The sequence below is a fragment of the Syngnathoides biaculeatus genome, chromosome 5 (assembly GCF_019802595.1).
Source record: "Syngnathoides biaculeatus isolate LvHL_M chromosome 5, ASM1980259v1, whole genome shotgun sequence".
Classification (NCBI taxonomy): domain Eukaryota; kingdom Metazoa; phylum Chordata; class Actinopteri; order Syngnathiformes; family Syngnathidae; genus Syngnathoides; species Syngnathoides biaculeatus.
The window spans coordinates 15,707,208-15,733,178 of record NC_084644.1 but is presented as its reverse complement, the minus strand read 5'-3'; the positions used below and the strand labels follow the sequence as shown (position 1 = coordinate 15,733,178).

The following is a 25,971-nucleotide window of genomic DNA, read 5'->3' as shown; positions in this document are numbered from 1 at the left end:
TTAATAACGTTTTTGCAGTACCAGAAACAAATGTATTACAAAAATTGTAAAATACCATCTACTTAGCAATGCCTTTTGTGAGGCATCAGCTTGCCATAAAACCATTGAGAAAATTACTTTCACCTTTGCAGTTCCTTGCGTGGCTCGTGTCTAGGTCATTTGAGTGCACTGTGGCAATTGATCCTGGCCTCTCTCAGAGCAGTTTTTCAATCAATCAAAAGCCTTTAATGTCAATCCGAACTGTCATCGGGCAGGAGGTTTCCAGCCAGTCACAGGGCACATGGAGACAGACAATAGTCATAGTCACAATCACATGTAGAGGCAATTTACAGTGTCCAATTAATGGTGCATGTTTTGGGGATGTGGGAGGAAACTGGAGAGCCAGGAGGAAACCCACACTCTTCTAAAGAAATTGTTCAAAAAGAACTTTAGGACCCAAGTTCTATGGAACTGTTCTAAAGAAATTGTTCATAAGAATTTTAGGACCTAAGTTCTATAGAACGGTGTTCTGAAGAAAGTTCTAGTGAACTGTTCTCAAGAACTGAAACAACATTGCTTCTACATTGTATTCGTAAATTGCATTAATGTGATAATCCCACATCCAATCAACGTTGCCTTAGAACACCGTGTGACACATTTCCAACATAATTTTCCCACCAGTCCATGCAGGCCTACTTGGACCAAACTAAAGCGGTGATTTCTTCCAAACTCCACTCCACTCCACTCGGTGGCAGGCAAGTAAAGAAGAAGGGCGGAAATACCACTTAGAAGCTAATGGTGGCCAGGTGACGAATTTGTTGACGGGTTTCTGGTCTGCTATTTTATTGTTGTTGTTGTTTTATGATCATATCAGTATTTGTAGTCGTCATGTACTATTAAAGTTATTCGTGGTTTAACAGGCAAAGAATACAGATCGCGCTTTACGGTAATTCTATAATAAGGAAGACTACTACACGCAAGAATGTCACGTGCTAGCTAATGCTACTTTTTGCTTGTTCAAACTCGACGACACTGCATTTTTTTCACTTAAAAAGAATTGCAATTGCAAGGAAAGGTAAGTGCAAATTAAACAACCTAAGGTTGGCTGGAAGAGTGTGAATAATTGGTGCTCATTTGACACTTTAGTTGATGAGGACAGGAGGTATAGAAAGGAATGGATAGTGGCTAGACAACCGTATATATATATATGCGTGTGTGTGTGTTTCTCACCAAACTTTATTATGATTCGTATGTGTATAGAAGTAATATGAAAATATCTGGTGTGGCGCAAATATCTCACCATGTGATGTTCAAGACTGGCTCGGCGATAAACTTCAACACAAGCGCCCAAAGAACGCCGACAAAACGTTTTATCAATTGTCAGTAGGCTTCTATGGTTGTACTTGAATTTCTAATTAGTTGTGATTTTACAGAGTGACAGGTGTCAAAAAATGTTGAGGATCATCTACCAGGTAACTTTATGACTTTCTGTGTCCTAGACATGGCGTTAAAATCAGGGGAGGAACGTCTGAAGGAGATGGAAGCAGAGATGGCTCTGTGAGTAATGGTTTATAAATAAATATTAATATTGACATAAATACTATATTAATTGATAAAGTGTAAATAATATATGTACAGGCAACAAGAAAAAAGTGAAAAAAGTTAAGAGTAAAAAATAAAAACATAATTTGTGAAAAATCAATAAAGGTGTTAGTATACTGTGTGTGTGTACTATGTTTTCCCCTAAAGTGAGGATGGGCCTCTGCTGACTGCGACTCGGGACGTTGAGTTCAATTCCACTGATGCCTTCCCATGAGGAAGCAGAGTCGGGGTTCTCTGAGGCGGTCTGTCCTATGTCTGTGTTTGAGGTCACTGAGGTAGTTAAAAAGCAAAAAAGCAAGACCTCGGGGGTGGATGAGATTTGCTCAGAGTTCCTAAAATCCCTGGATGTTGTGGGGCTGTCCTGGTTGACACACCTCTGCAACATCACATGGACATCGGGTTACAGTGCCTCTGGATTGGCATACTGAGGTGGTGGTTCCCAATTTTAAGGCGGAGGACCGGAGGGTTGTTCCAACTAGAGGGGGAATCACACTCCTCAGCCGACCCAGTAAAGTCTATTCAGGGGTGCTGGAGAGACAGGTCCATCGGAAAGTTGAATCTCAGATTCGGGAGGAGCAATGTGGAACAGTGAACCAGTTCTACACTTTCAGCAAGATCCTTGAGCGTGCATTGGAGTTCCTCCAACCAGTTGATGTGTTTTGTGGACCTGGAGAAGGTGTTCCCCTCCCTTCAGGGAGCCATGGAGGGGGTCCTTCAGGAGTATGGGGAAGCGAACCCATGATATGGGCTGTTCGGTCCCCGCACGACCGGTGTCAGAGTTTGGTCCGCATTACCAGCGGTAAGTCTGATTTGTTTCTGGTGCCAAGGCTACCCTATGTCACTGATTCTGTTCAGAATTTTATGGACAGAATCTCTCAGCATAGCCAAGGCGTAGAGGGGGGTCCAGTTTAGTGGCCTCACTCTTGCATCTCTGGTTTCTGAAGATGATATGGTTCTGTTGGCATGATCAAACCGTGATCTCCCACTCTCACAGATTGGTTTGTAGTTGAGTGTGAAGCGGCTTGGATGAGAATCAGCACCTCCAAACCTGAGACCTTGGTCCTCAGTCGGAATAGGATAGGGCGCCCTCTCCAGGTCGGGGATGAGATCCTGCCCCAAGTAGAGGAGTTCAACTATCTTGGAGTCTTGTTCACGCATGAGGGAAGAATGGACCGGGAGATCAACAGGCCGATCGGTGCAGTGTCAGAAGTGATGCATACTTTGTAACGGTCTGTTGTGGTAAATCGGGAGTTAAGTTGAACGGCAAAGCTCAAAATTTACCTTTTAATCTACATTCATAGCCTCATATTTTCATGTGGTGTGGGTCATGACCGAAAAAACAAGAGATACAAGCACCCCAAATGAGTTTCCCATGCAGGGTACCCGGGCTCTCCCTTAGAGATAGGATGAGAAGCTCTGTCATCCAGGAGGGGCTCAGTGTCGAGCCGCTGTTCCTCCGCAGTCGGAGGAGCCAGATGAAGTAGCTGGGGCTTCTTATTCAGATGCCTCCCGGACGTCTCGCTGTTGAGGTGTTCTGAGGAAGTCCCACCGGGGATGACCCAGAACACGCTGGAGGGACTATGTGTCTCGGCTGGCCTGGGAACGCCTCTGACCTGTTTCTCCATATGTCATTATTTATAGGTTCGAGCAAGAGGTTCTTGGTGGCCCAGTACCACTGTCAGGAAACCCACCTGTCATGGAGGCGCTACCTGTAGCTTTGGCTGTCACAGCAGTACCTGTCGTCCGACCAATTATTGGCACAAACACGTACAGACAGGTTTGTATCCTTTCCTTAGATAAGCGCTAATAATCTCTGATTCTTTTTGTTTTGTTTTTTCCCCCCAACGCAGATGTATGCTCTGATAAAAAAGTATGAAGCCAAGCCTTCATGAAGCAATCAGTTTGATCTGCAGAGCTTTAATTCTGGCATTTGGGAGCATTTTGACACTTTTGTATATCAGTATGACTATTCCCCAAGTGCACAGTTACAAAGCAAGGTCTAAAAAAGCATTTTTGGAAAAGAACATTGTGAAATTAATTTATAAGAAGTGTTTATATACAGTGTTACCTCGTTTAGCTAGGGGGGTTACATTCCAAAAAGTACCCGTTAAGTGTAATCTAAGTAGTAGTTTTTTTTCCATTTTTTATTTGTTCATTGTATAGTTTTTATTTACAAGGTTTTCTTTTCATTTGTAGGATTTTTTTTTAAGGCTGTTAAACCCCTCACCAGATACTTTATAAAGTTTTCTCACAAAGGCATTAAAACTGTCCCATTTCTCTCATTTAAACAGTCAAAATTAAAATTTAATAAAAAAAAAAAAAATAAAAAAAGTACACTACTGTATCCTAGAATAAAACCAAAGATCAAAACCTGTTTGAGGCCAAAGCATTTACAGTGGTACCTCTACTTACGACTGTCACCGAATTACACTGGCGCTGTCACAACCTAACACACATTGGAAAAGTACAACTTTTTCCTTTGTGTTTTTTTTTCAAGTTTATTCATCTTTCTTAACCATGGGCCCCAAGAAACTTGTGGAAATAAGTTGTGTGCCCATACCTTTGTACTTGTTTTCTCTCTGCTATCAAGTTTGCCTCCTCCTCCGTCCCCCACAATGCCTTTTGCTTGTCACTCACCCTTCTCTTTGCATAGTCGCCCAACGCCAAAGGTAAATGAACATAATTTTTAAAATTCTTCTTTACCTTATGTACTTTGAATGTTTATTTTGCAAACTTCAATATCCCAAGATGCTTTGAGCATGGGTTTCTCCAAGAGACTTTATTGCTGGGTCTTGGTCTAGAAGAAGGAATTGACAATTCACATGTTGTGGTATGCCCACAGCTCAAGTAGTGGTTGCCCATTCTTGTACATCCTGCTCACACTAAACTGACCAAGGTAGCAGGGGCAAGAGATGTGACCTGCACCCACTCTGGCATTAAAGTCAGGCAGTAGAACCATCTGTCCCTTACTGAGGATATTGTTGATGGTGGCTTTGATATTTTCAAAGAACTTGTCCTTGGCATTAGATGATGACAGTGTTGGGACGTACATGCTGATGAGTGACTTGGCCTGCGGTGGTGTTCATGCAGAGGATGAGAAGTCGCTCCGAGCCATTGCTGCCTGGCTCGATCATAGCAATATGTTTCTCTCTCAAAAGCCCACTCCATGTATCCGTGGCTCTTTGGAAGTCTTCCCCTGCCAATAGAAAGTGTAGTCTTTTACTCTTAGCTAGCCTCAGTCTGCTATCTGTGTTTCCTGGAGTATGGCGATGTCCACACTCGTCCTTTTAAACTCGTCTTTGATGACTGCTTTTTTTTTTGAGTCGCTGACGTCCTGTAGGTTATCAGAAAGGCTGGTCAGCATAGTCCGTTAATTCCAGCTTCCCAGTTTTAGAGTTGGGCTCTCTATGCGTTGATTTATTGCCCAGTGCGGTGGTTGCAAACTGCCTGTCAGATTTCTCCTGATCCCATGCACCAAATGAGGAAAGCAGACCATGGTGGGACAGACAGCACCTTGTTGGTTAGAGGCTGCCCAGCTTGAGACGGGCAGTAGCTGTCCAGGGGAATTAGATTCCTCTCAATGACGAGAACAACCCCTGGCACCATGTTCTACACCAGTTTAGCAATGACTTATAACCGGTAACTGCAGCATAGTGTTAGTTGGAAAGCGTGAGAGGCAGCTGTGGGGAAAGGATGCCTTCTGAAGTCCACAATCATTTCTACAGTCTTTAGTGTTCAGCTCCAGGTTGTGTTCGCCACACCAAACCACCAACTTCTCCACTTCCTGTCGATACGGAAAGTCGTCACTGTCAATGATGAGCCTGATGACTCTGGTGTCATTTGCAAACTTCAGGGGTTTGATAGCCAGGTGACTTGAGGTGCAGTTGTCCATGTTGCGTGTGGAGAGAACACAAACTTGGGGTGCTGATGGTGCGTGTGAATGAAGTAGTGTCTTACAGCCTCACCTGCTGTGTCCTGCCTGTCATGAAGTTGGAGTTCCACTGGCAGATCTGAGCTGGTGAAGCTGAGAAGAGGAGTTCGGGGATAATGGTGTTGAATGCAGAGCTGAAGTCCACAAACAGGATCCTTGGATAGGTTTCCTTGCTCTTGTGTTCAAGGATAAAGTGCACCCATGTTGACTGTATCATCCGCAGACCTGTTTGCTCAATAAGCAAACTGCAGTGGGTCTAGCTAGGGGTCTGCAACGCTATTGGGGTGGTCTAGCGCAAGGCAGTACGTTTACAGACATGCCTTTAGGAACACTCAATCAAGCATGGTGGAGAATTTATAAGGCAATGGGGCTGGTTAACAGCATCTGGTACTAGAGGCCAAGACTGTATCAGAGTCATCATTAAATGAGAAAATTGAGATTTTTAGAGCAAATGTCTTACCCAGACAAAGCACAGCTCCAAAAACTCCTGAACCCCCAATTTTGCTGCTTAATAAACAAGTTTGCTCGGTATGTCACATTTAGTTAAAAACTGTAAACTCTATTACCATAATAACCAGAAAATCATCCAGAAAGACAGATACCACAGATCCCTGAAAAGTTACACAGGTTAAATTTATAATCTTATATTTTCGTATTGAGGACCTCTGATCATGATTGCAACCCTTTTTTATTAGGTGCAGCAAACACTAGAGGCCAGAGGGGCTTTTGTTGGACCACCACCGACTTTTGTTGGACCAGGTAAGTGTAATTCAGGCCTGGGAAAACACTGAACCAAATATGATGTATTTTATTAAAAACAGAACAATTGGTGGCATAGTAGAATGCACATCATCAGACTGAAGATTTGATGCACTTTACAAATTCACAAGGCCTAAAAATAAAAAAAAATCTTGTGGTTCCAGTTTCTTGACCGACCCTAAAAATTCCCCCCGACCCTAACATTTTTAAACCATGTAATAAATATGTCAGGGGTGTGTTTTTCCACGCCCACGTGCGCATTTGCGGCGCGCCTGAGGTTCCACCTATATGCTCACAGTTACAGGACTTAGAGACCAGAGAAAAATGTTTTGCCATTTCTGCTGTTAATAAGTCATCGTACTTTTTCTCCATTACGATCAACAAAATGTCGCTCCCTACTTCTATTTTTCAATTATTGCTCGAGTTACGCATTGGGAGCTGTTTGCGTCCTCAATTTAAGTGCTACTGATACTAAAGTCTGGTTCACTAATCAAACAACATTAGGATACCCGAGCATAGGTATTCTCACTAGATAAGACTGCCCAATTGTCGTATGTGCATGGTGGCCATTTTGGGAAGGTCGTAGTAACCATGAAGGCAATACTGTGCTACTCTTGCGTGCATTTAGAGGAACCAAAACCAACTTTCATGTAATGTAGTATTTGTCTGCCACTGTCTGCCCAAATGTGGCTATTTCAACTCCATGCACACCATGCAGTCATTTTCACTTTTTTTCTAGTTTTGACTGTGCATACACAGCATCATCAGAATTTGTACATATTTTATTTTGTAATTTTTAAAATATTGATGTTCAGGCTGTAGTCAATTAAATCAGAAGTTACTCAGTACTTAATAGTTTGTACTTTTTAGTCTTAAGTAATGTTTGGGTGACTAGTATTTACTTTTAGTTGTGTTACATTATTGTCAAGTAAACAATACTCTTACTTGAGGACAACATTTGGATACTGCACCCACCTCTGGAGTGGACATCATTTCTTGCTACTCTTACATTTAAGCAATATTTTTGCTCATCAGATCAGCCAGTGTCGTATTTGTTGCACTAGTCTTTCTTATTTTTGGGTTAAAGGGCTGCGAGTCGTGGCCCTGGTTGTGGTCCCAAGTGGAAGCAGTAAGCACAGTAACATTGCTGACAAGAGTTGATCCAGTAGTACATTTTGTATTTGGAAACGCGGCTACAAGTACCTAATTAGTTTACTGATATTAATGATAAATGTATTGATTGACAGAACACTGGATTTATTTCACAACACAGTGAACTAAATTCCAATTCATAGATGTCCAGTAAAAACCAAAAATACTTTATTTTCCTGGAGGATGTGTTTGGGATCAGTCTTTGAAGTTAATAATAGTGAAAAACAAAAGTATTTATTACATTTTTCCATTAGTTTGGTGTTAGCAGGTCTGGCAAAGGAATTACATTTATTGATATATATAAATATCTCTGCTTTCGGTTGGACATAAATCACTTGAAACTGCATCAATTTCAATTATTCTTGCCACCCTTTGCACAACGGTAATTTCGCCCAACTATTGTTCTACTACTGATTCAAACTGTTCTAATTGCTAGTGGACTCTGCCTCTTTTTTTCACAACTGTCAAAAAAACAAAAACAAAAGTACAGTCATTGCCAGATTACTCGTAACCTTTTATTGCTTAGTGACCATTCTTCGCAATGTGTTTATGCCCGAGAAGTATTTTGTCGGTGGTTGTACTAAAGCGGCTCCAACTACTCTGAACAAATTCATGTTTTTGACATACTTTGCAAAAGAAAGACAATTCTGATCACACTACCATTCTGTGTAGGAAACTCAAGTTCAGTGTTGGTTTCTCATAGCGACTAAAGTTGTGCTTTTCTTTAGCTGTATGTAAATGCCTGCCCTTTTTCTGTCACAGTTTAGACTATGGTGACAATATTTACAAATTGGCATGTCCCATACTTTTGTGTAAACTTAACCCACTTTATGATTCCACTTTGGGCTACATTGACAACTCAGGTTACCGGAATCTTCATTGCACTCGATATACGCCAGTCTAGTTTGATGGACTGAACTAACAGTGTCCAGCATACATCACGGGCACACTAAATGGTTTACTGGACATGAAGAGTATGACTTCTCTGCCACAGTTCCTCCGGTACGTGCTCCCCCTCCCCCAATGATGAGGCCAGCCTTCGTTCCCCATATTTTGCAAAGAGCTGGTAAAGTTAATCCTCTCAAAACGTTTTCTGCTCCAGCATTTGAATTGTTTTTTTTCCGATCATGTTTGTACAGTATAAACACATGATGTTGCAGGTGGTCCGAGGCTCCATATAATCCGCGCCCCTCCTGTAGCACCTCCTATGCCACGGCCTCCCCCGCCTCCACCCATGATTTCGACTTCCGTGCAAGGCCAAACACAGGGTGTTTCTTCGCCGATCCAGCATATGACTACTGCACCTCCGGTCAGTGTTCATGTAGACCTGTGTCTTGACCATTCTTCAATTGTTCCATATATACTTTTAGGACATGAAGACATTTATATATATCAGTTAATAACATTCCTTTCTGTCATGACTCTGTTATTTTTAGGTCAGTGATGTGATGTCGGTAGTGACCTCCCCACCCACAAGAACAGGAATCCCGACTTCCAGCAAGCCGCCTACAATCTTTCAAGCAGCGCCAACTGTATATTCCGCACCTCCTGTCACTGTTGCACCCCGAAAAAGTGACGCTAGAGCTCAGCGGCAAGCCAGAATGGTACAGTGTGTTTTAACATGAGCATGCAAAATGAAAATTTGGGTTGTCCTGTTACTGTACACCATTATTGTGCCACCTCCAGCTTTATTGGTTGAACTTTTTTGTTATAGCCAATATATACATTAACAGCAGTCATCAGCCCACAAACGAACAGATGGACAACCACCACATCACCTGGAGGGACCAGCTCAGAATAGTATCTGCTCTCAATGTGCTAAAGTTCTCTCTGTTGTGGTGTAAGGAGGAGCTGGCGGCTCGGGTTGCTGAGCAACAGGCTGCCGTGATGGCAGCTGGACTGCTGGAAAAGAAAGAGACAGAAGACAGCGGTGCTGTCATCGGACCCAGTATGCCCGAGCATGAGCCTGCACGCATTGAGGTACGTATTGTCCACTGGAAACAAAGGAAATTTTATTTTTAATAACTTGTCCTGTTCAGCTGCATGGACTTGCGGAGCGGTGGATTTTTATGCCTTTGTGCTTGAACAGTTTTACTCTGCAGCAGGGGAGTTTTAAATTTGTAATTGTTCCGAAAAGTAAATACTGTACTACTTCTTTTCCTTTCGGCTTTCGAGTCAAAAACTCCACAGCCATCTCTCCAAATTGCTTCCATACCTCCACCGGTATGTCATCAGGACCAACTGGCTTTCCATTTTTCATCCTTTGTAGTGCTTTTCTTACCTCCCCCTTACTAATCATTGCCACTTCCTGGTCCTTCACACTTGCCTCAACTCTTCCTTCTCACTCATTTTTTTCATTCATCAACTTCTCAAAGTATTCTTTCCATCTATTTAGCACACTACTGGCACCAGTCAACACATTTCCATCTCTATCCTTAATCACCCTTACATGCTGCACATCATTCCCATCTCTATCCCTCTGTCTGGCCAACCTGTAGAGATCCTTTTCTCCTCCTTTCGTGTCCAACCTGGTGTACATGTCTTCATATGCCTCTTGTTTAGCCTTTGCCACCTCTACCTTTGCCCTATGTCGCATCTCGGTGTACTCCTTTCGGCTCTCCACAGTCTTCTCAGTGTCCCACTTCTTCTTCGCTAATCTCTTTCCTTGAATGAATCCCTGTATTTTGGGGTTCCACCACCAAGTCTCCTTCTCCCCTTTCCTACCAAAAGACACACCAAGTACTCTCCTGCCTGTCTCTCTGATTACCTTCGCTGTCGTACGACAGTCTTCCGGGAGCTTCTGCTGTCCATCGAGACCCTGTCTCACCTCTTTCCGAAAGGCCGCACAACATTCTTCCTTTCTGAGCTTCATGGTTCTCTGCTCTACCTTTGTCTTCTTAATCTTCCTACCCACCACCAGAGTCATCCTACACACCACATTGCTTTGCTGTCGAGCTACACTCTCCCCTACCACTACTTTACAGTCGGTAATCTCCTTCAGATTACATCGTCTGCACAAAATATAATCCACCTGCGTGCTTCTACCTCCGCTCTTGTAGGTCACTATATGTTCCTCCCTCTTCTGGAAATAAGTGTTCAGTACAGCCATCTCCATCCTTTTTGGAAAGTCCACCACCATCTGTCCCTCAAAGTTCCTGTTCCGGATTCCGTACTTACCCATCACTTCTTCATCGCACCTGTTTCCTTTACAAATATGTCCATTACAAGCTGCACCAATCACAACTCTCTCACTGTCTGGGATGCTCAGAACTACTTCATCTAGTTCCTTCCAGAATTTCTCTTTCAACTCTAGGTCACATCCTACCTGTGGGGCATAGCCGCTAACCACAATATACAGAACACCCTCAATTTCAAATTTTAGTCTCATCACTCGATCTGATACTCTTTTCACCTCCAAGATATTCTTAGCCAGCTCTTCCTTTAAAATAACCCCTACTCCATTTCTCTTCCCATCTACTCCGTGGTAGAATAATTTAAACCCTGCTCTTAAACTTCTAGCCTTACTACCTTTCCACCTGCTCTCTAGGATGCACAGTATATCAACCTTTCTCCTAATCATCATGTGAACCAACTCCTGAGCTTTTTCTGTCATAGTCCCAACAGTCAAAGTCCCTACACTCATTTGTAGGCTCTGTGCATTCCTCTTTTTCTTCTGACGACTGATCCGGTTTCCTCCTCTTCTGTGTCTTCGACCCACATTAGCTGAATTTCCACCGAGGCCCTGCAGGTTAGCAGTGCTGGGGGCGGGCGTTGTTAACCCGGGCCACGACCAATCCGGTATGGGATTCTTTAGATGAACGCTCATATTTGTTTGGCACAGTTTTTACGCCGAATGCCCTTCGTGACGCAACCCTCTGCATTTATCCGGGCTTGGGACCGGCCTACAGATTGCACTGGTTTGTGCCCCCATAGTGCTGCGTTAAATACTGTCCATTTATGGCTAAAAACGTGGCAATGCTTTTAACCATTATTGAATTGTTTTTATTAGAGTTTTGAGAAAATTTCTTCTGTCATTATTCTGGAATTTAGCAAATAGAAGTATTTTTGGTACTCCCAATAAATTGTTTGATTTCTTATCACAGTCGGGGGGAAAAAAAAAAGCTTGGATTTTTATTACGTTAGAGTATCAGGATTTTTGAGTGCAATCACCGATCAGCGGGTTTAAAAAAACAAAAGACAATCATCGGTCCGATCATAAAATGAAACAATGAGTCTATTTAAATGACCTGTGTATTTACGGTATATACTTGTGTACGTAATTGTTCAAAAAATACACATTTTTAATGAATAATGTTGGCTATCTTTGCTCTTCTATTTATGGTAGTGAGGAATAGCAACAGATTAATGGTCTTCTATTAGATGGCAGTAAGTAGATACAGCAAAATTAATCCATCTACTTTTTGTGACCTTTGTTTGTTGGTGTGTGTTGAGATTTTTAAATTATAAAATGTGTTCAATGGCTCCATAAAATTGAGAATTTACTTCTATGGTCAGATAATCCGTTCAATACAACACCAGCACACACAACCACAAGCGGTAGCAAAGGCATACTCAGCTATCTAACGTTTTGAATTAAAAATACGTTAACATACCTCAAGCGAGCCTTACATGAAGTCCTTTCCTGTCCTGAGCACTGATGACAACTAACAGGTTTTTTTCCCCTCATTTTAATCTTATAATGTAGTCGACGGGACCCAATTATGTTGTCATCCCCACAGTAATGAGTGTATTCGGTCGGATTTGACTTAACAAGATAAAGGCCAATGATCGTAAAAAAACTGGATGCGGTGGTATCAGAATACAAGATTTTATTACATAGTGATGAAAGTCCTCCGGATTTTCCCGAAATTCCGGATTGTTAAATTTTTGTTTGGTTTTAAATTGCTCTGGAAAATTTGCCTAAAATTCATCCAGATATTAGTTGACAACATTGAACGAACATGCGGTTGAGTTTGTTGTTTTGCTTTCACGAGTGTAGCCATGTTGAGGCACTATCACTAGTAACAATAACGCTCCTCCCCTAGACGTTGCTTATTTTGTGTGGCGTTGACATTAATTTACGTGTTTATTTCATGAACTTTAACTAAACAAGTCTGCTCCGAAACAACCGCTATTTACCCGGAAACAGGAAATGCAAGTTAACCATATTGAACAGGTACGGACAAGTACAAACACGCATGTTCAGAACTGCTTCACGTAATGCGAGCACATTTACGTCGAAAATCATAAACATCATGAGCCATATCAGAGGAAATTCAGTTACACCAGGGGTTCTCATTGCGTCGATCGCAAGGCAGTGTGACGGCATAAAAACAAAAACAAAAAAAAAACAGACTATCATCCACCTCGTCGCTTGATTCAGGTGTGGCTAATACGTCGAGCGCATGCACATAAAGGCACGTTCCAGCAAGCCAGCCTCCTAGTTACAGCACTCCCGTGGTGCGTAAGCCCCCCCAACAATACGTCACTTGCCGACAGGAATGTTTTTTTTAATGTATCACTTGCTTGTTGCCACGAACGTGATTATGTTGAACTAAACTTTCAGCATTTTCAAAACATTGCGAGTATAGACCGTTCGTGTTTATTCCTTGACAGGGCAGTGCATTTAACTTTTCTTCAGATAGTTTGTCAGATCAAGAATTTTTATTGATGAAAAATTTTAAATACCGTTTTATATCATGTTCTACTAATATCAGTTGAAATTCTAAATTATCATTTGTGAGTCTATTTTAGTTTACTATTTTAGTTATGTATTTATTTTGTTTTTAATTTACAGTTATATTAATCCAGTTATTTTAAAGCCATCCCTAATCACACCGCAACTTTATCTGCGAGCATCACTGACCACACCCGTACATTTTTGTGTGTGTGTGTGTGTGTGTGTGTGTGTGTGTGTGGTGTGTGTGTGTGTGTGTGTGTGTGTGTGTGTGTGTGTGTTGGGGGGGAGAGATCTCAAACTATTAAAGGCAGCTGATTATACTATTAGTATTCCTAGATCTATATCTAAGATAGTGAGCAATGTGGTCGAGTGTATCAGTACAACGCGACGTCACAAGTTTGAGACTTAAACGTTAATAGTAATTACTACAGATCAACTTCTTTAAATTCTGGGATATATTTTTGTGTATATTCTATATCTATACTATATGTATAATGTGGAGAAAAGGACAATTTTAGACGTCTTTTTACTGAATAGTTTACTTAATTCATTTGTCTTGAGATAGTATGGCATATTTTAATGACAAATGTGATTTTGTGATATGCAGTGATAGGGGTTGGGGGGCAAAAAATTCTGGCCCCCAATTGCAGGGCACATAGAGACAAACAGGCGCACTCACAATCACACATTTCACCTGAAGTTAGCTAGGATAAGCTCCACCGACTCTTGTGAGGATAAGCGTCTTGTAAAAATAGACTTTCTTGCTAACAGGTCTAGGAATGCTGCTCGATACACCATCTGTATTTAATAGAATTATGTTCAATAACCACAGACCAAAGAGAAGGTTTATGGATGTGGTGAGGGAAGACATGAGGGCAGTTGGGGATAGAGAGGAAGATGCAGGAGATAGGCTAAGATGACACGCTGTGGCGACCCCTAACGGGACAAGCCGAAAGGAAAAGAAGAAGATGTTCAATAACCACAGAATATTTATGTTGCTATTGCATTTAGGAAAGGTAAAAAAAATACATATTCAGTGATCCCATCAAGTTTAATTTGGAACCAAGAGTTTGCATGTTTGCTCATACATTTGGGGTAATTGTCTTGTTGAAACACCCATTTCAACGGGAAGTCCTCTTCAGCATCAGGCAACATGACCTCTTCAAGTCTTTTGACATATGCAAATCGATTCATGAGCTCTGGTATGCGTAAATAAGCCCAACACCATAGTAGAAGAAACATGCCCATATCATGATGCTGCACCACCATCCTTCACTGTCTTCATTGTGTACTGTGGCTTGAATTCACAGTTTGGGTGTTCTCACAAACTGTCTCCGGCCCTGGACTCCAAAAGAACAATTTAACTCTCATCAGTCCACAAAATTTTCCTTCATTTCTCTTTTGGGCAGTTGATGTGTTCTTTGGCAAATTGTAGCTTTTTCTGTACATAGCTTTATTTAAAGTGTAGGGAATGTCTAATTTCTAATTAATTAATCAAGTTTACTGTTATTATTTCAACCTCAGGTGTTCTTAAATTACTCTTATTGAAAGACCAAATAATAATTCTGTGCAAATGTTTTGTAACATATTTACACAAAATATAAGTATGCAGTTCAATAAAAATGCTATGAATCTAGTTCTGTTGACAGTCACTCACATTTGGTGCACGCGACCGCGCACCTCCGTGCTCTCAAATCTGCACAGTCGACCATGAAAAATCACTTGCGTAAAATTTGTTACGAGTAGAAAAAAAGATATTGAAAGACGTTGCTTATTTTGTGTAGTCTTGACATTGTGTTTATTTCATAAACGTTAACTAAAAAAGCCTGCTCCAAAACAACTGGTATTCACTCGGAAACAGGAAATGCAAGTTAACCGTACTGAGGATGTACGGAAGTTAGGGCGAAAGTGAATGTGTGTACTGCGAGCGCATTTACATCGAAAGTCATAACATGAGCCATGTCAAAGGAAATTCAGTTACACTAGGGGTGGTCATTGCATCCATTGCGATGCAGTGTGACGGCATTTAAAAAATACAACCAAAAAAGCTCAGTGAGGTTGGATGGAGAGCATTTGTGAATCGCAGTCTTCAGCTCTGCTCACAGATTCTTGATTGGATTCAGGTCTGGACTTTGAATTGGCCATTCTAACACCACCTGGATAGTTTTTTTTTTTGTGAACCATTCCATTGTAGAATTGGCTTTATGTTTTACATCAATGTTGTGTTGGTCCCAGTCTCATTTCTTTTGCAGACTACAACAGGTTTCCTTCCAGAATGGTCCGTTATTTGGCTCCATTCATCTTCCCATCAATTTTAACCATCTTCACTGTACCTGCTGAAGAAAAGCAGGCCCAAACCATGAGGCTGCCACCACCATGTTTGACAGTGGGGATGGTGTGCTTCAGGGTGATGAGCTGTGTTGCTTTTACGCCAAACATATCGTTTTGCATTGTGGCCAAAAAGTTCGATTTTGGTTTCATCTGACCAGAGCACCTAGTTCCACGTTTGGTGTGTCTCCCAGGTGGCAAAATTGTGGCAAAATTTAAATGAGACTTTTTATGGATATCTTTGAGAAATGTCTTTCTTCTTGCCACTCTCCCATAAAGGCCAGATCTGTGCAGTGTACAACTAATTGTTGTCCTACTCTCCCACCTCAGCTGTAGATCTCTGCAGTTCATCCAGAGAGATCATGGGCCTCTTGGCTGCATCTCTGATCAGTCTTCTCCTTGTTTGAGGTGAAAGTTTAGAGGGATGGCCGGGCCTTGGTAGATTTGCAGTGGTCTGATACACCATCCATTTCAGTAAGATTGCTTGCACAGTGCTCCTTGAGATGTTTAAAGCTTGGGAAATCTTTTTGTATCCAAATCCGGTTTTAAACTTCTCCACAACAGTATCTCGGACCTGCCTGGTGTGTTCCTTGGTCTTCATGATGCTCTCTGCACTTTCAACAGAACCCTGAGACTATCACAGAGCAGATGCATTTATACAGAGACTTGATTACACACAGATGGATTCTATTTATCATCATCAGTCAACGTTGGATCATTCAGAGATCCTTACTGAACTTCTGGTGTGAGTTTGCTGCCCTGAAAGTAAAGGGACCGAAGAATATTGCACGCCCCACTTTTCAGTTTTTCATTTGTTCAAAAAAAGAATAAAATATCCAAGAAATTTCATTCCACTTCACGATTATGTCCCACTTGATTCTTGAAAAAAAAATGAAAATTTTATATCTTTATGTTTGAAGCCTGAAATGTGGCGAAAGTTTGAAAAGTGCAAGGGGGCCAAATATATTCACAAGGCACATGTATCTGGTGAATAAGTCGTCGAGATTTTCACAGAAGAGTTTGTCAGCGTATAAAAGTCTGGGTGCATACAAATACTTCATTGCTGGACCTGTTCTCAATCAATAATAAATCCCACATAATGAGGACCCACTCTGATTTTTTTCAATACAAATACCAATATTTACATAAATGACCCCTGGTTTCACACAAACTTGCATTCATTAACTATGATTGGGGTGGAAAAAATTAGGGCAGGGGGGGAGTCTCCTCGGTACACGGAATTGTTAACCTCTGTAAACCTGACAGATGGTTTTTTTTAAATGGGCATTGTTCTCAAATGAGTCCACTAGGCATTATAAATACTTCTTGATAATTCAATTTTGAGAAGAATAATTCCTACCTAAAAGGAAATGATCGCTACAGAGGCTTGTGTATTTCGTTTTCCACAATCTATCCCGTTTAATTGCCGAGATCCATCGATCTTCTCTGGTCTTTTCAGCTGGTATTCTACAGAATGATATCTTTGAAGAACTGTGTCATCTATTGTGACACCCAACAGCATAACAGGTCATGGGCAATTTGAAAAATCTGCTCTGGTTCAACGACTCCCGCATTGCAGAGCAGCTCGGTTTGACCAGCAATATGGCGCCGTGCAAAATGTGACGTCACGTGCACGAGCTCTATATCAGTGAGCAGAATAATTCGTCCAGGAGAAATCAACAATATTTGATGGTATTTACACTAGTGAGTTGTTTTATGTGTTGTCAGTGCATGCGTGGCCAAACAGAATGCGTCCCCTCAAAAGTCCATGAAAATAGTCAGTCAACAAATTAGGCATTTTTTAATCATTAAGTAGAAATAAATCGAAATGGGATTTGTTTTACATATCTACAATGTAAATCCATTGAAACAAACATCGAAGTGATAACCAAGAAACTCAAAGCTTTTTACCCTACAAATTTGTCTTGTATGTTTGTTCCAATTCCAGCCTTTGGAAACTTCATTGGAAGATAAAAAGGCTAAGCCGAAGTCAGAGAAAGTAAAGAAGTGCATTCGAACGGCAGCGGGGACTTCCTGGGAGGACGCCAGTCTGTTGGAGTGGGAACCAGGTAGCAGCACTTCTCATTGTGGTTTATATAAAATTTTTATTCTACTCAAGAAATGAAAGAAAAACCCAGAATGATCACAGAAATAACTTTAAATTTAAAAAAAAAAATAAAATAAAAAAAAAAAGTGACTGTACAGTTGGGCCAAAAAATATTTAGCCAGCCATCAATTCTGCAACTTCTCCCATTTAAAAATGAGAGAGGCATGTAAATTTCTTCACAGGTATACCTCACCTTAAGAATTTATTACCAAATTATGGTGGAAAATGTCACCTACAAACAAGCAAGATTTCTGGCTCTCACAGATCTGTGACTTCTTTACGAGCCCCTTCTGTCCCCCACTGTTCAACTGTTTCTTCGACCACCCCAACATTCACACGACAAACTACACTCTGGCCAAGACCGAAGATCTATCAAAGGAGGAGAAAGAATGCTCAGCTTCATCCAAGAACATCATACTTACTGTGAAAGATGTAGGTGGCATATGTTGGGGCTGTTTTTCTGAAAGGAAACCAGGACGACTTATCCATCCCTATAAAGGAAATATTGAATGGGGCCATGTTTCATTAGATTTTGAGTCAAAACCTACGACAAAATACTATAAAATGCAGATTCCTTTCCCAACCCACAAATGAGGCACAAGTTTAGTGTTTTGATACTGTGAGACTGCGTTTGTGTATTTTGTCCCAATTTATTGTGATGTAAAATTACAACGGTGAAGTTTTAGCCAAATGTTAAGGGTTTGGGTTTTTATGTCATCGACAGTTATGTTGGTTTGAAGACTAAAACAAAGACTACCAAGAAACCATCACTGAAAAAGTTCAAGCAACTCTTAATCATGTTAGCTGTCATTATTGGCATAGATGTATTATTCTTTAACTCCCTCAATTAAGTGTGAGTTGATGTGACTCAAACTATCGGAGTTTGATCAAGATGGCACTATGTGTCTATTTAAAAGTCTTGTCCATTTAGTCTATACGTGTGTCAACTGTATATCGAGTATCTTTGAATCAGATGAAATAAACTACATGAGAGAAATAATGGGTACTTACTTGCAATAACTGAATTGATTGTAATTAAATTTCAACATAATGCTGTCATGTTTACAGACAAGCACTAATTTATTAGGCTACATAATATTTTCTTCCCCAAGTTTTCTCAGACAAAATGATATGGGAATGGATGATCCTCTTGCCACTCAATGTAATGTGTATGCACAAAAATGATGTCACAATTTTGTTTCCTAAACACTCCACTAGCTATTACCATGGTTGTCGCTTTCTTTCTAATGTCATGAGATAGCTCTTTCCTTTTCTGGTCTGTGTTAAGTGTGATACACTAAAAACTTCAGAGATGAGTTCTCCCCCGTTATGTAGGTCAATCGATTTGATTACAAGTTTGAAGACACCTGTGGTGCTTCATTAGAGGACATGCCTTGTTTGAACATGTCCCTATGGTCAAATTATTTTCAATCTTTTCTGCAGGTCCCATCATCTTTCCCCAAACACCCCCCTGTACCCCAATTTCATTGTTTAAAGCTGCTTATTCTCACAAGGGTCATCTGAGCACTGGAGCCTATCCCTGCTAACTTTGAGTGAAAGTGCACTAGTCGCAAGTCCAACTGGTTTCATGAATGTTCTTTCACAATAATTCTGTTGAACCACAATTCAAAAGCAGTGTCTGGCTTTAATTGCTTAATTTTCTATTTTTATTACTTTTATCAGATGTTATTCTTCTGGCCACTGGTTTTTGCTTTCATTACTATAGGGGTAGCAACAACTTTGTCCACTGGTTTATGAAGTGAAATTTGCGTTGTCTCACTGTGTCCTCGTTTCATTGTAGATGACTTCCGTATATTCTGTGGGGATCTCGGTAATGAAGTCAACGATGACATACTGGCCAGAGCCTTCAGCAGATATCCGTCATTCCTCAAAGCAAAGGTGTTTTTTTTTTTTTTTTTTTTTTTTTTTTGACTTAAAGGTCAAGTATCATCCTATAATCATTCTAAAATAGATATTGTCATGAAAAATACATATAACATGATTCACTTCAATGTCTATATGCAAAAATAAATGTGAGCGGAGAGCGCGTCATCTATGCGAAAAGTTGCAGAAGTTTCATTCTAAGTGGTCGCCATAATGGCTGCATCCTCTGTCCGTGACGTTACCCGGGCATTCGGCAATGAAAACACGCGGTGCACCCTAGTATGGAAGACGAACACGCCCCTTCTGACATGGAATCTCTTTTCGAAAAGGAGAAGTTACCGGGACAATATTACACTATTGTTTGGAGCCATATTCAGATGATATGCGATCATGGCCAAACTACCTCCCTGTCCGATCCACTTCTGCAGCTGAGATGAACCATTGCGGCTCATCGCAGCCGGCCGGTGTGGCTCATTTTCACTGCTGAGATGGTTTACCGAGCCATGCTGCCGCCGCAGTACGCGATGAACAACACCGTCAAGCCGGGGCGCTTTACTCCGTTGTCGTCGCACACGCCTGAGTGAGGCATTGTCGGCTGTGTTCTTCAGAGCTGCCGCCATCCGCAAGCCCCACGCGCAGCCTTCACCGAAGCCGTGACCGGCGAACGCGGCGCCTCAGCCGGTGTGGCTCATTTTCGGCGGCGAGGTGGATTACACAGAACCGAGCCGTGCTGCTTTGGGGGTTGTTCATAGCCACTGCAGTACGCGATGAACAACGCCGTCGAGCCGGGCCACTTTACAGTGTTGTCGTCGCACACGGCTGAGTGCGCCATTATGGCAGCGTTCTTCAGAGCTCGAAGCGCAGCGTTCTCTGGGGAAGCGATGGAGCAGCCTGACGCCATCCGACGCACACATCAACACATTCATACGCGGATATTCTGTTATGAGAGACTGATTACGTGGTCTGCCCCAAGCTATTATTTTTTTTAGTAGCTGTATACACACCTACCTGTCATTTGGAACCCATGAAGCTCTCATACTCTGGACCCGTACAATCCATTTTTCATCACGAGCCAGGTCTCTTGCAAACTTATGAAGGGTAAATCCATCCTCCTGAGTGTTCAAGCAATGTCCAGCAATGCAACAAGCCAGCTTTTTGGCAAACACGAAGGAGCAATGAGCTACCTTCCCTGAGGTAAAACTAATGGAAACAGACGAGTCCACTTGAGGGCGGTCCTGTCCTTTACATCACTTCCTGCTTCTCAAAAAAAAATCCCTCGAGAGGATCTTCATGGCGGGAGTTACAAAAAGCTGTATACGTCAAAATCATGTTTTGAGGTGAAAACGCATTTAGGCTGCCGTTTTTTCATTTAGAAAATACTAAAAATCATGCATTTCATGACAGTGGCCCTTTAAAGTCACAGTGAACACTTGTCAGGCTTTAGTGTACCTTTATTGTGAAAATCTGGAAGTACTGTTACTATATGCTTTGGGAAGGATTGACTTCACATTGAGAACCCAAGACGAGAAGATATCGACTGGCAACCCACAGTAACTCCATATAGTGAACTCAATGCCCTTGATATTTCTGTCCTCTAAATGCCGATAAGCAAATAAAATTTATTTGAATAGCACATTTCATACACTAAGAAATTGGGTTTAGGTCTGGAGACGGGCTAGGCCACGCCAGAACCTTCACATATGCTTCTTACGAAGCCACTCCTCAGTTTTCCTGGCTGTCTTTGTCCCACTCCTCCACACAGATCTTCTCAAAATCAGACAGATTTCTCGGCTGTTGCCGAGAAACATGGAGTTTCAACTCCCTCCAAAGATTTTCTATTGGGTTTAGGTCTGGAGACTGGCTAGGCCACGCCAGAACCTTGACATATGCTTCTTACGAAGCCACTCCTCAGTTTTCCTGGCTGTGTGCTTCGGGTCATTGTCAGGTTGAAAGACCTGGCCATGACCCATCTTCAATGCTCTGACTGAGGAAAGGAGGTTGTTCCCCAAAATCTCACAATACATGGCTATGGCCATCCTCTCTTTAATACAGTGCAGTCGTCCTGTCCCATGACTCCTCTGTATCATCCAAATGGTCATTGGCAAACTTAAGATGGGCCTTGACATTTGCTGGTTTAAGCAGGGGAACCTTCCGTGCCATGCATGATTTCAAACCATGACGTCTTAGTTTTTGTGATTGATTTTATCTGATTATTGAAAGACGGGCCGGAATCAATCAGAACACCAAGGTTTCGGACTTGGTCCTTGGTTTTTAAAGATAGAGGATGCAGGTGTTTACTCACAGCAATTCTCTTTTCTTTATTGCCAAAAACAATTGTCTGTTTTGTTGTGATTTAGTTGAAGAAAATTTTGGCTCATCCAATTAATTATCTGCTTTAGACAGTGGTACAATACCTCAATTGAACTTTAGTCATCTGGAGACACTGCTAAATATAACTGTGTCATCTGCATAGCTATGATAGTCAAAATTAAAGTTTTGAAGAATTTAACCCAAGGGTAGCATATACAGGCTGAACAGGAGAGGTCCAAGAACTGAACCTTTAAGGACCCCATAGGTCATTGCCATTTGAGATTGAGCACTTCCAATAGTTACAAAGTACCATAATTTCCGGCATACAGAGCACACCTGATTATAAACCTCACCTGTGTAAAAGCCGCAAGGGCCCACATTGAAACGCGTGATATTTACAAAGACAGTACACAGAGTTTTCAAAGTTTTAATACCTTAACTTAGCTTACATAGCAACATCACTGTAGCACGAACAGGGCTGGTTAAAAAAAAAAAATACCGTTAAAAAAAAAAAAAAAAAAACAGCCACGGCATCTAACACAGTAGCAACACGGTAACACACTAACAGGGCCGTTTTAAAAAAAAAACAAAAAAAAAACTGACACAGCAACACGCTAGCGCGCTGCTAGCAAAAGCTAGATACTTGCGTTCTGCTTTCCTACACTCTGATTTAGATCTCCTGACCATCATTGTGCTCCTCCACGGTGTTCTAGGTTGCCTCAAGATGGTCTTAGTTATAACAGGAGCGACCGAATACATGGCATTTGAGATTTTAGAAGTGAAATTGTTTCATCAACTGTCTCAGGATTCACAATCTGTGTCAGTACTCTCATTTATGTAGCTTTTCCTATTAGAGATAGAAGTTGTCTGAACTTTTGGACGGTACTGGAATTAAAACAAATACACAAAAATGGCCAGAAATAGCCATATCCTGAATGTCAATCGATAGAATTTCAACATCCGTCGCGATGACCAGGTCTAAGATGTGACTGAGTGTAAGTTGACTCTTAATATGTTGAGAGAGGTCAAATGTGTCTAGTATGGCAAAGTGTTGTTTGGATTTTATTTCCATGCTGTTGGTTACATGAATCTTAAAGTCCCATTATGACAATATAGTTGTAGTTAGTACAAATAATTGACAGCAAATCTGAAAAAGCCTCCAGAAATTTTCCATTGTATCTTGGAGGTCTATAAATTATAAAAAAATCAATCACGTTTGGGTCAACTAAAAAAACATATTCTAAAGAGCTAAAATCACCCAGTATAATTTCTTTACATTGAAATAATGGTTTAAAAATAACAGTATTACCATCACCTTTTTTCCCTGTTTGACACTTGTTCATAAAATTAAAATTTGCTGGTTTTGCCTCATTTAAAATGGTATTACAGCTACTTTATTATTCATGTTTCATTTAACAAAAAGTCCAGATTATAGGTTGTAATGATGTCATTAATCAACATTAGTTACCCAGTAACCTGATATCAAACGGGAAATCGACTGGTTTGCATTAACAATGTATCCAATAGGTCATGTAATATGTACTCTGATTTTGACAATGTGATGTTAAATCCTCTGTAATTTAATAGTGTTTTGGGAAGATTTTTATCAACAATTATGAATTTTCAGGGGCCCTGCCATTTTCGCGAGTCACATGACCTAAGTGCGCGGATGTGATGTGTACCGTGCCACAACAAAGGCTCGATTACATGGGACACCATTTATTCCCAGCACTGATTTCTCGGATTTATCCTCATGTGATGAAGAAATAGCAGTATCGGTTGATCGGGAAGACGGAGGAATACTTCCATACACAGCAGTGAGCGGCAGAGCTATGAGCCATAAATCTGAGAAATTGGCATATTGGCAAATATTATATTATTATTAATAATATTAATTATATTAAATAAAATTGGCTGGGCATAAATGGTGACCCATGTAATCGAGCCTTTGTTGCGGCATGGTACACGTCCCCTTTAAAAAGAGCTAGTCTCGCAGAAATAGCTTGAGATAATGGTTCGATAGACTCACATTTTATCCTCACTAAGTTGGAAGTTATACTTTTTTTGTGCCATAGCTCTTTGACCAACTTTCTCTCCCTTGTAATTACAGGGATGAAAAATGCCTCATCTCAATAGGGGTCTGAATTATTCAGGAAAAGGCCTGGTAAATAAACAGTCATATTTACAGATAAATAGCCTTAAAAAAAAAAGTCTCACTTTGGAAAAACATTCCTTCTGCGCTGGGGAAGCACATTTTCTTTTATTTTACCTTTTTTCTTTTTTTTTTTTTGCAAGACAGTAATTTGTCTACATTCCAAAGCAGATCACAGTTGCCGGTGTCATGACTATATGTCAGCTTCCCCCATATACAAAGATTTTTGTTGTTGTAAATATCGATCGCTTCATGATAAAAATGTGGGTGTTTTTTGCATGGATTTTTCAGGTACAAAAAGTTTTGATAATCTTTGTGGGGTTTTTTTTTTTTCCCTTTCTGAGCTCAGGTGGTGAGAGACAAGCGCACAGGAAAGACAAAAGGCTATGGCTTTGTCAGCTTCAAAGATCCAAATGATTATGTGCGAGCCATGAGGGAAATGAATGGTCTGTGTTTTTGCTTGTATTTGTATCTTTACAGCAACTGCCTTTTTACAAGTAGCAGTGGCAAATGGCATTTGTCAGTTCACTGAAAAATTGTTCCTTTTGATGTAGGGAAGTATGTTGGCAGCCGTCCCATCAAATTGCGAAAGAGCATGTGGAAGGACCGCAACATGGAGGTTGTACGAAAAAAGCAGAGAGAGAAGAAGAAACTGGGTCTCAGATAGCCTCGCACACTGCATTGACATCTTTGCAAATGGACTAAGATTTGGTTGGCTTCCCCTTCCCCCTCCCAATTTTCAATAAAGTCAAATCTTCTTAGTGCCCACGTGTCCCCCTCCACCCTACCCTGGTGTTTCTCAGCAATTCACCCATTTAAATTGTTTTTCTCAGCATACAGTCATCCAAGTTTTGTACATTCATTACTTTTCATTTTATCGCAAGCTGAGATCAGAAAAGGCAGATTGTTCAACTCACAATTGATCTAGAAGTTGAAGGCTTTACTTCACTTAATTCTTTTCATTTATATAAGTGGGACTCAGTGCTCATTCCCAAAAAGCATGTTACACTGGTTCCTCTACTTACGAAAGTCTCTACTCACAAAAGATTCAGGTTACAAAAAGCATTCCTGGAAAATTCTCTAGTTACAAAAGAAGTTCAGGAAAAAAATGGAGAAAAGCTAGCGGAAGGTGTCTGGTGTGTTATGTGACAGAAGAGTCTCTACTAGAATGAAGGGCAAAGTTTATAAAACAGTGGTGAGGCCAGTCATGATGAACAATTAGAGATAGTAGCACTGAAGAGACAACTGGAAGCAGATTTTAAGGTGGCAAAAATTAAGATGTTTTGGTTCTCTCTTGGAGTGAGCAGGTTGGATAGGATTAGAAATGAGCTCATGAGAGGGACAGCCAAAGTTGGATGTTTTGGAGACTGATGGTTTGGAGGCAAGAGAGTGAGTGTATTGATAGAAGGGTGCTGAGGATGGAGCTGCCAGGCAAAAGAGCGAGAGGAAGACCAAAGAGAAGGTTGATGGATGTTGTGAGGGAAGACATGAGGGCAGTTGAGGTTAGAGAGGAAGATGCAGGAGATAGGCTAAGATGGAAAAAGATGACATACTGTAAGCCGAAAGGAAAAGAAGAACGAGAAAAAATGGCATTGGATTCCACCAAATCTAAATATCCTGTACTGTATCTTGGTTTGAAAGTGGCGTGATAGAGCCGCTCTCCCATTGGCCACCGCCGGAGCATCTTCCTGGCATTTCAGTGACTAGGAGGGCTGTCAATCTTTAGCCATGGCGCATATTCAGTCTCATGGTTTGTGTGGCGCAAAAGAGCAACTCCTCCCCCCCCATTGGCTGTGGAACAGATTAGGCTATTGACATGTAAAATGCATTTCTACTTAAGAAAGTTTCACATAATGAAACGACTTCCGGAACAGATACATTTTGTAAGTAGAGGTATCACTGTATTTGGCCTTAATATGTAGATCTGATTCCCCTATCTGGGTTTTATTTTTATTTTCTAGTTTTTTTATTACTTAAAAAAAATCCAATACAATTATAATGGGCATGAAATTTTTGCTCTTTGTGGTCCAGCCTGTTTCCCAATTCCCTGAAAAGAGCAGGAGTCCACTGTACAACTGACAGTTTTT

General features: G+C 41.1%; 1 protein-coding gene across 5 annotated transcripts; it reads left to right on the top strand.

Annotated features, from left to right (window-relative positions):
- Positions 1-667: 667 nt before the first annotated feature.
- On the top strand, positions 668-25,868 carry rbm42 (RNA binding motif protein 42). 5 transcript variants are annotated; one of them, XM_061818713.1, is made up of 12 exons: positions 668-734; positions 1,479-1,536; positions 3,223-3,358; positions 6,208-6,271; positions 8,418-8,489; positions 8,584-8,732; positions 8,860-9,027; positions 9,269-9,403; positions 17,380-17,500; positions 19,340-19,437; positions 24,234-24,330; positions 24,439-25,868. In XM_061818713.1, the coding sequence occupies exons 2-12, from the start codon at positions 1,481-1,483 to the stop codon at positions 24,549-24,551; spliced, it is 1,209 nt and encodes a 402-aa protein (XP_061674697.1). In that variant the 5' UTR covers positions 668-734; positions 1,479-1,480; the 3' UTR covers positions 24,552-25,868. The 5 variants fall into 5 exon arrangements, with proteins under 5 accessions (XP_061674697.1, XP_061674696.1, XP_061674695.1 ...); XM_061818712.1 differs by having other exon boundaries at positions 681-785; XM_061818711.1 differs by lacking the exon at positions 668-734 and adding an exon at positions 761-1,054.
- The last annotated feature ends 103 nt before the right edge of the window (positions 25,869-25,971 follow it).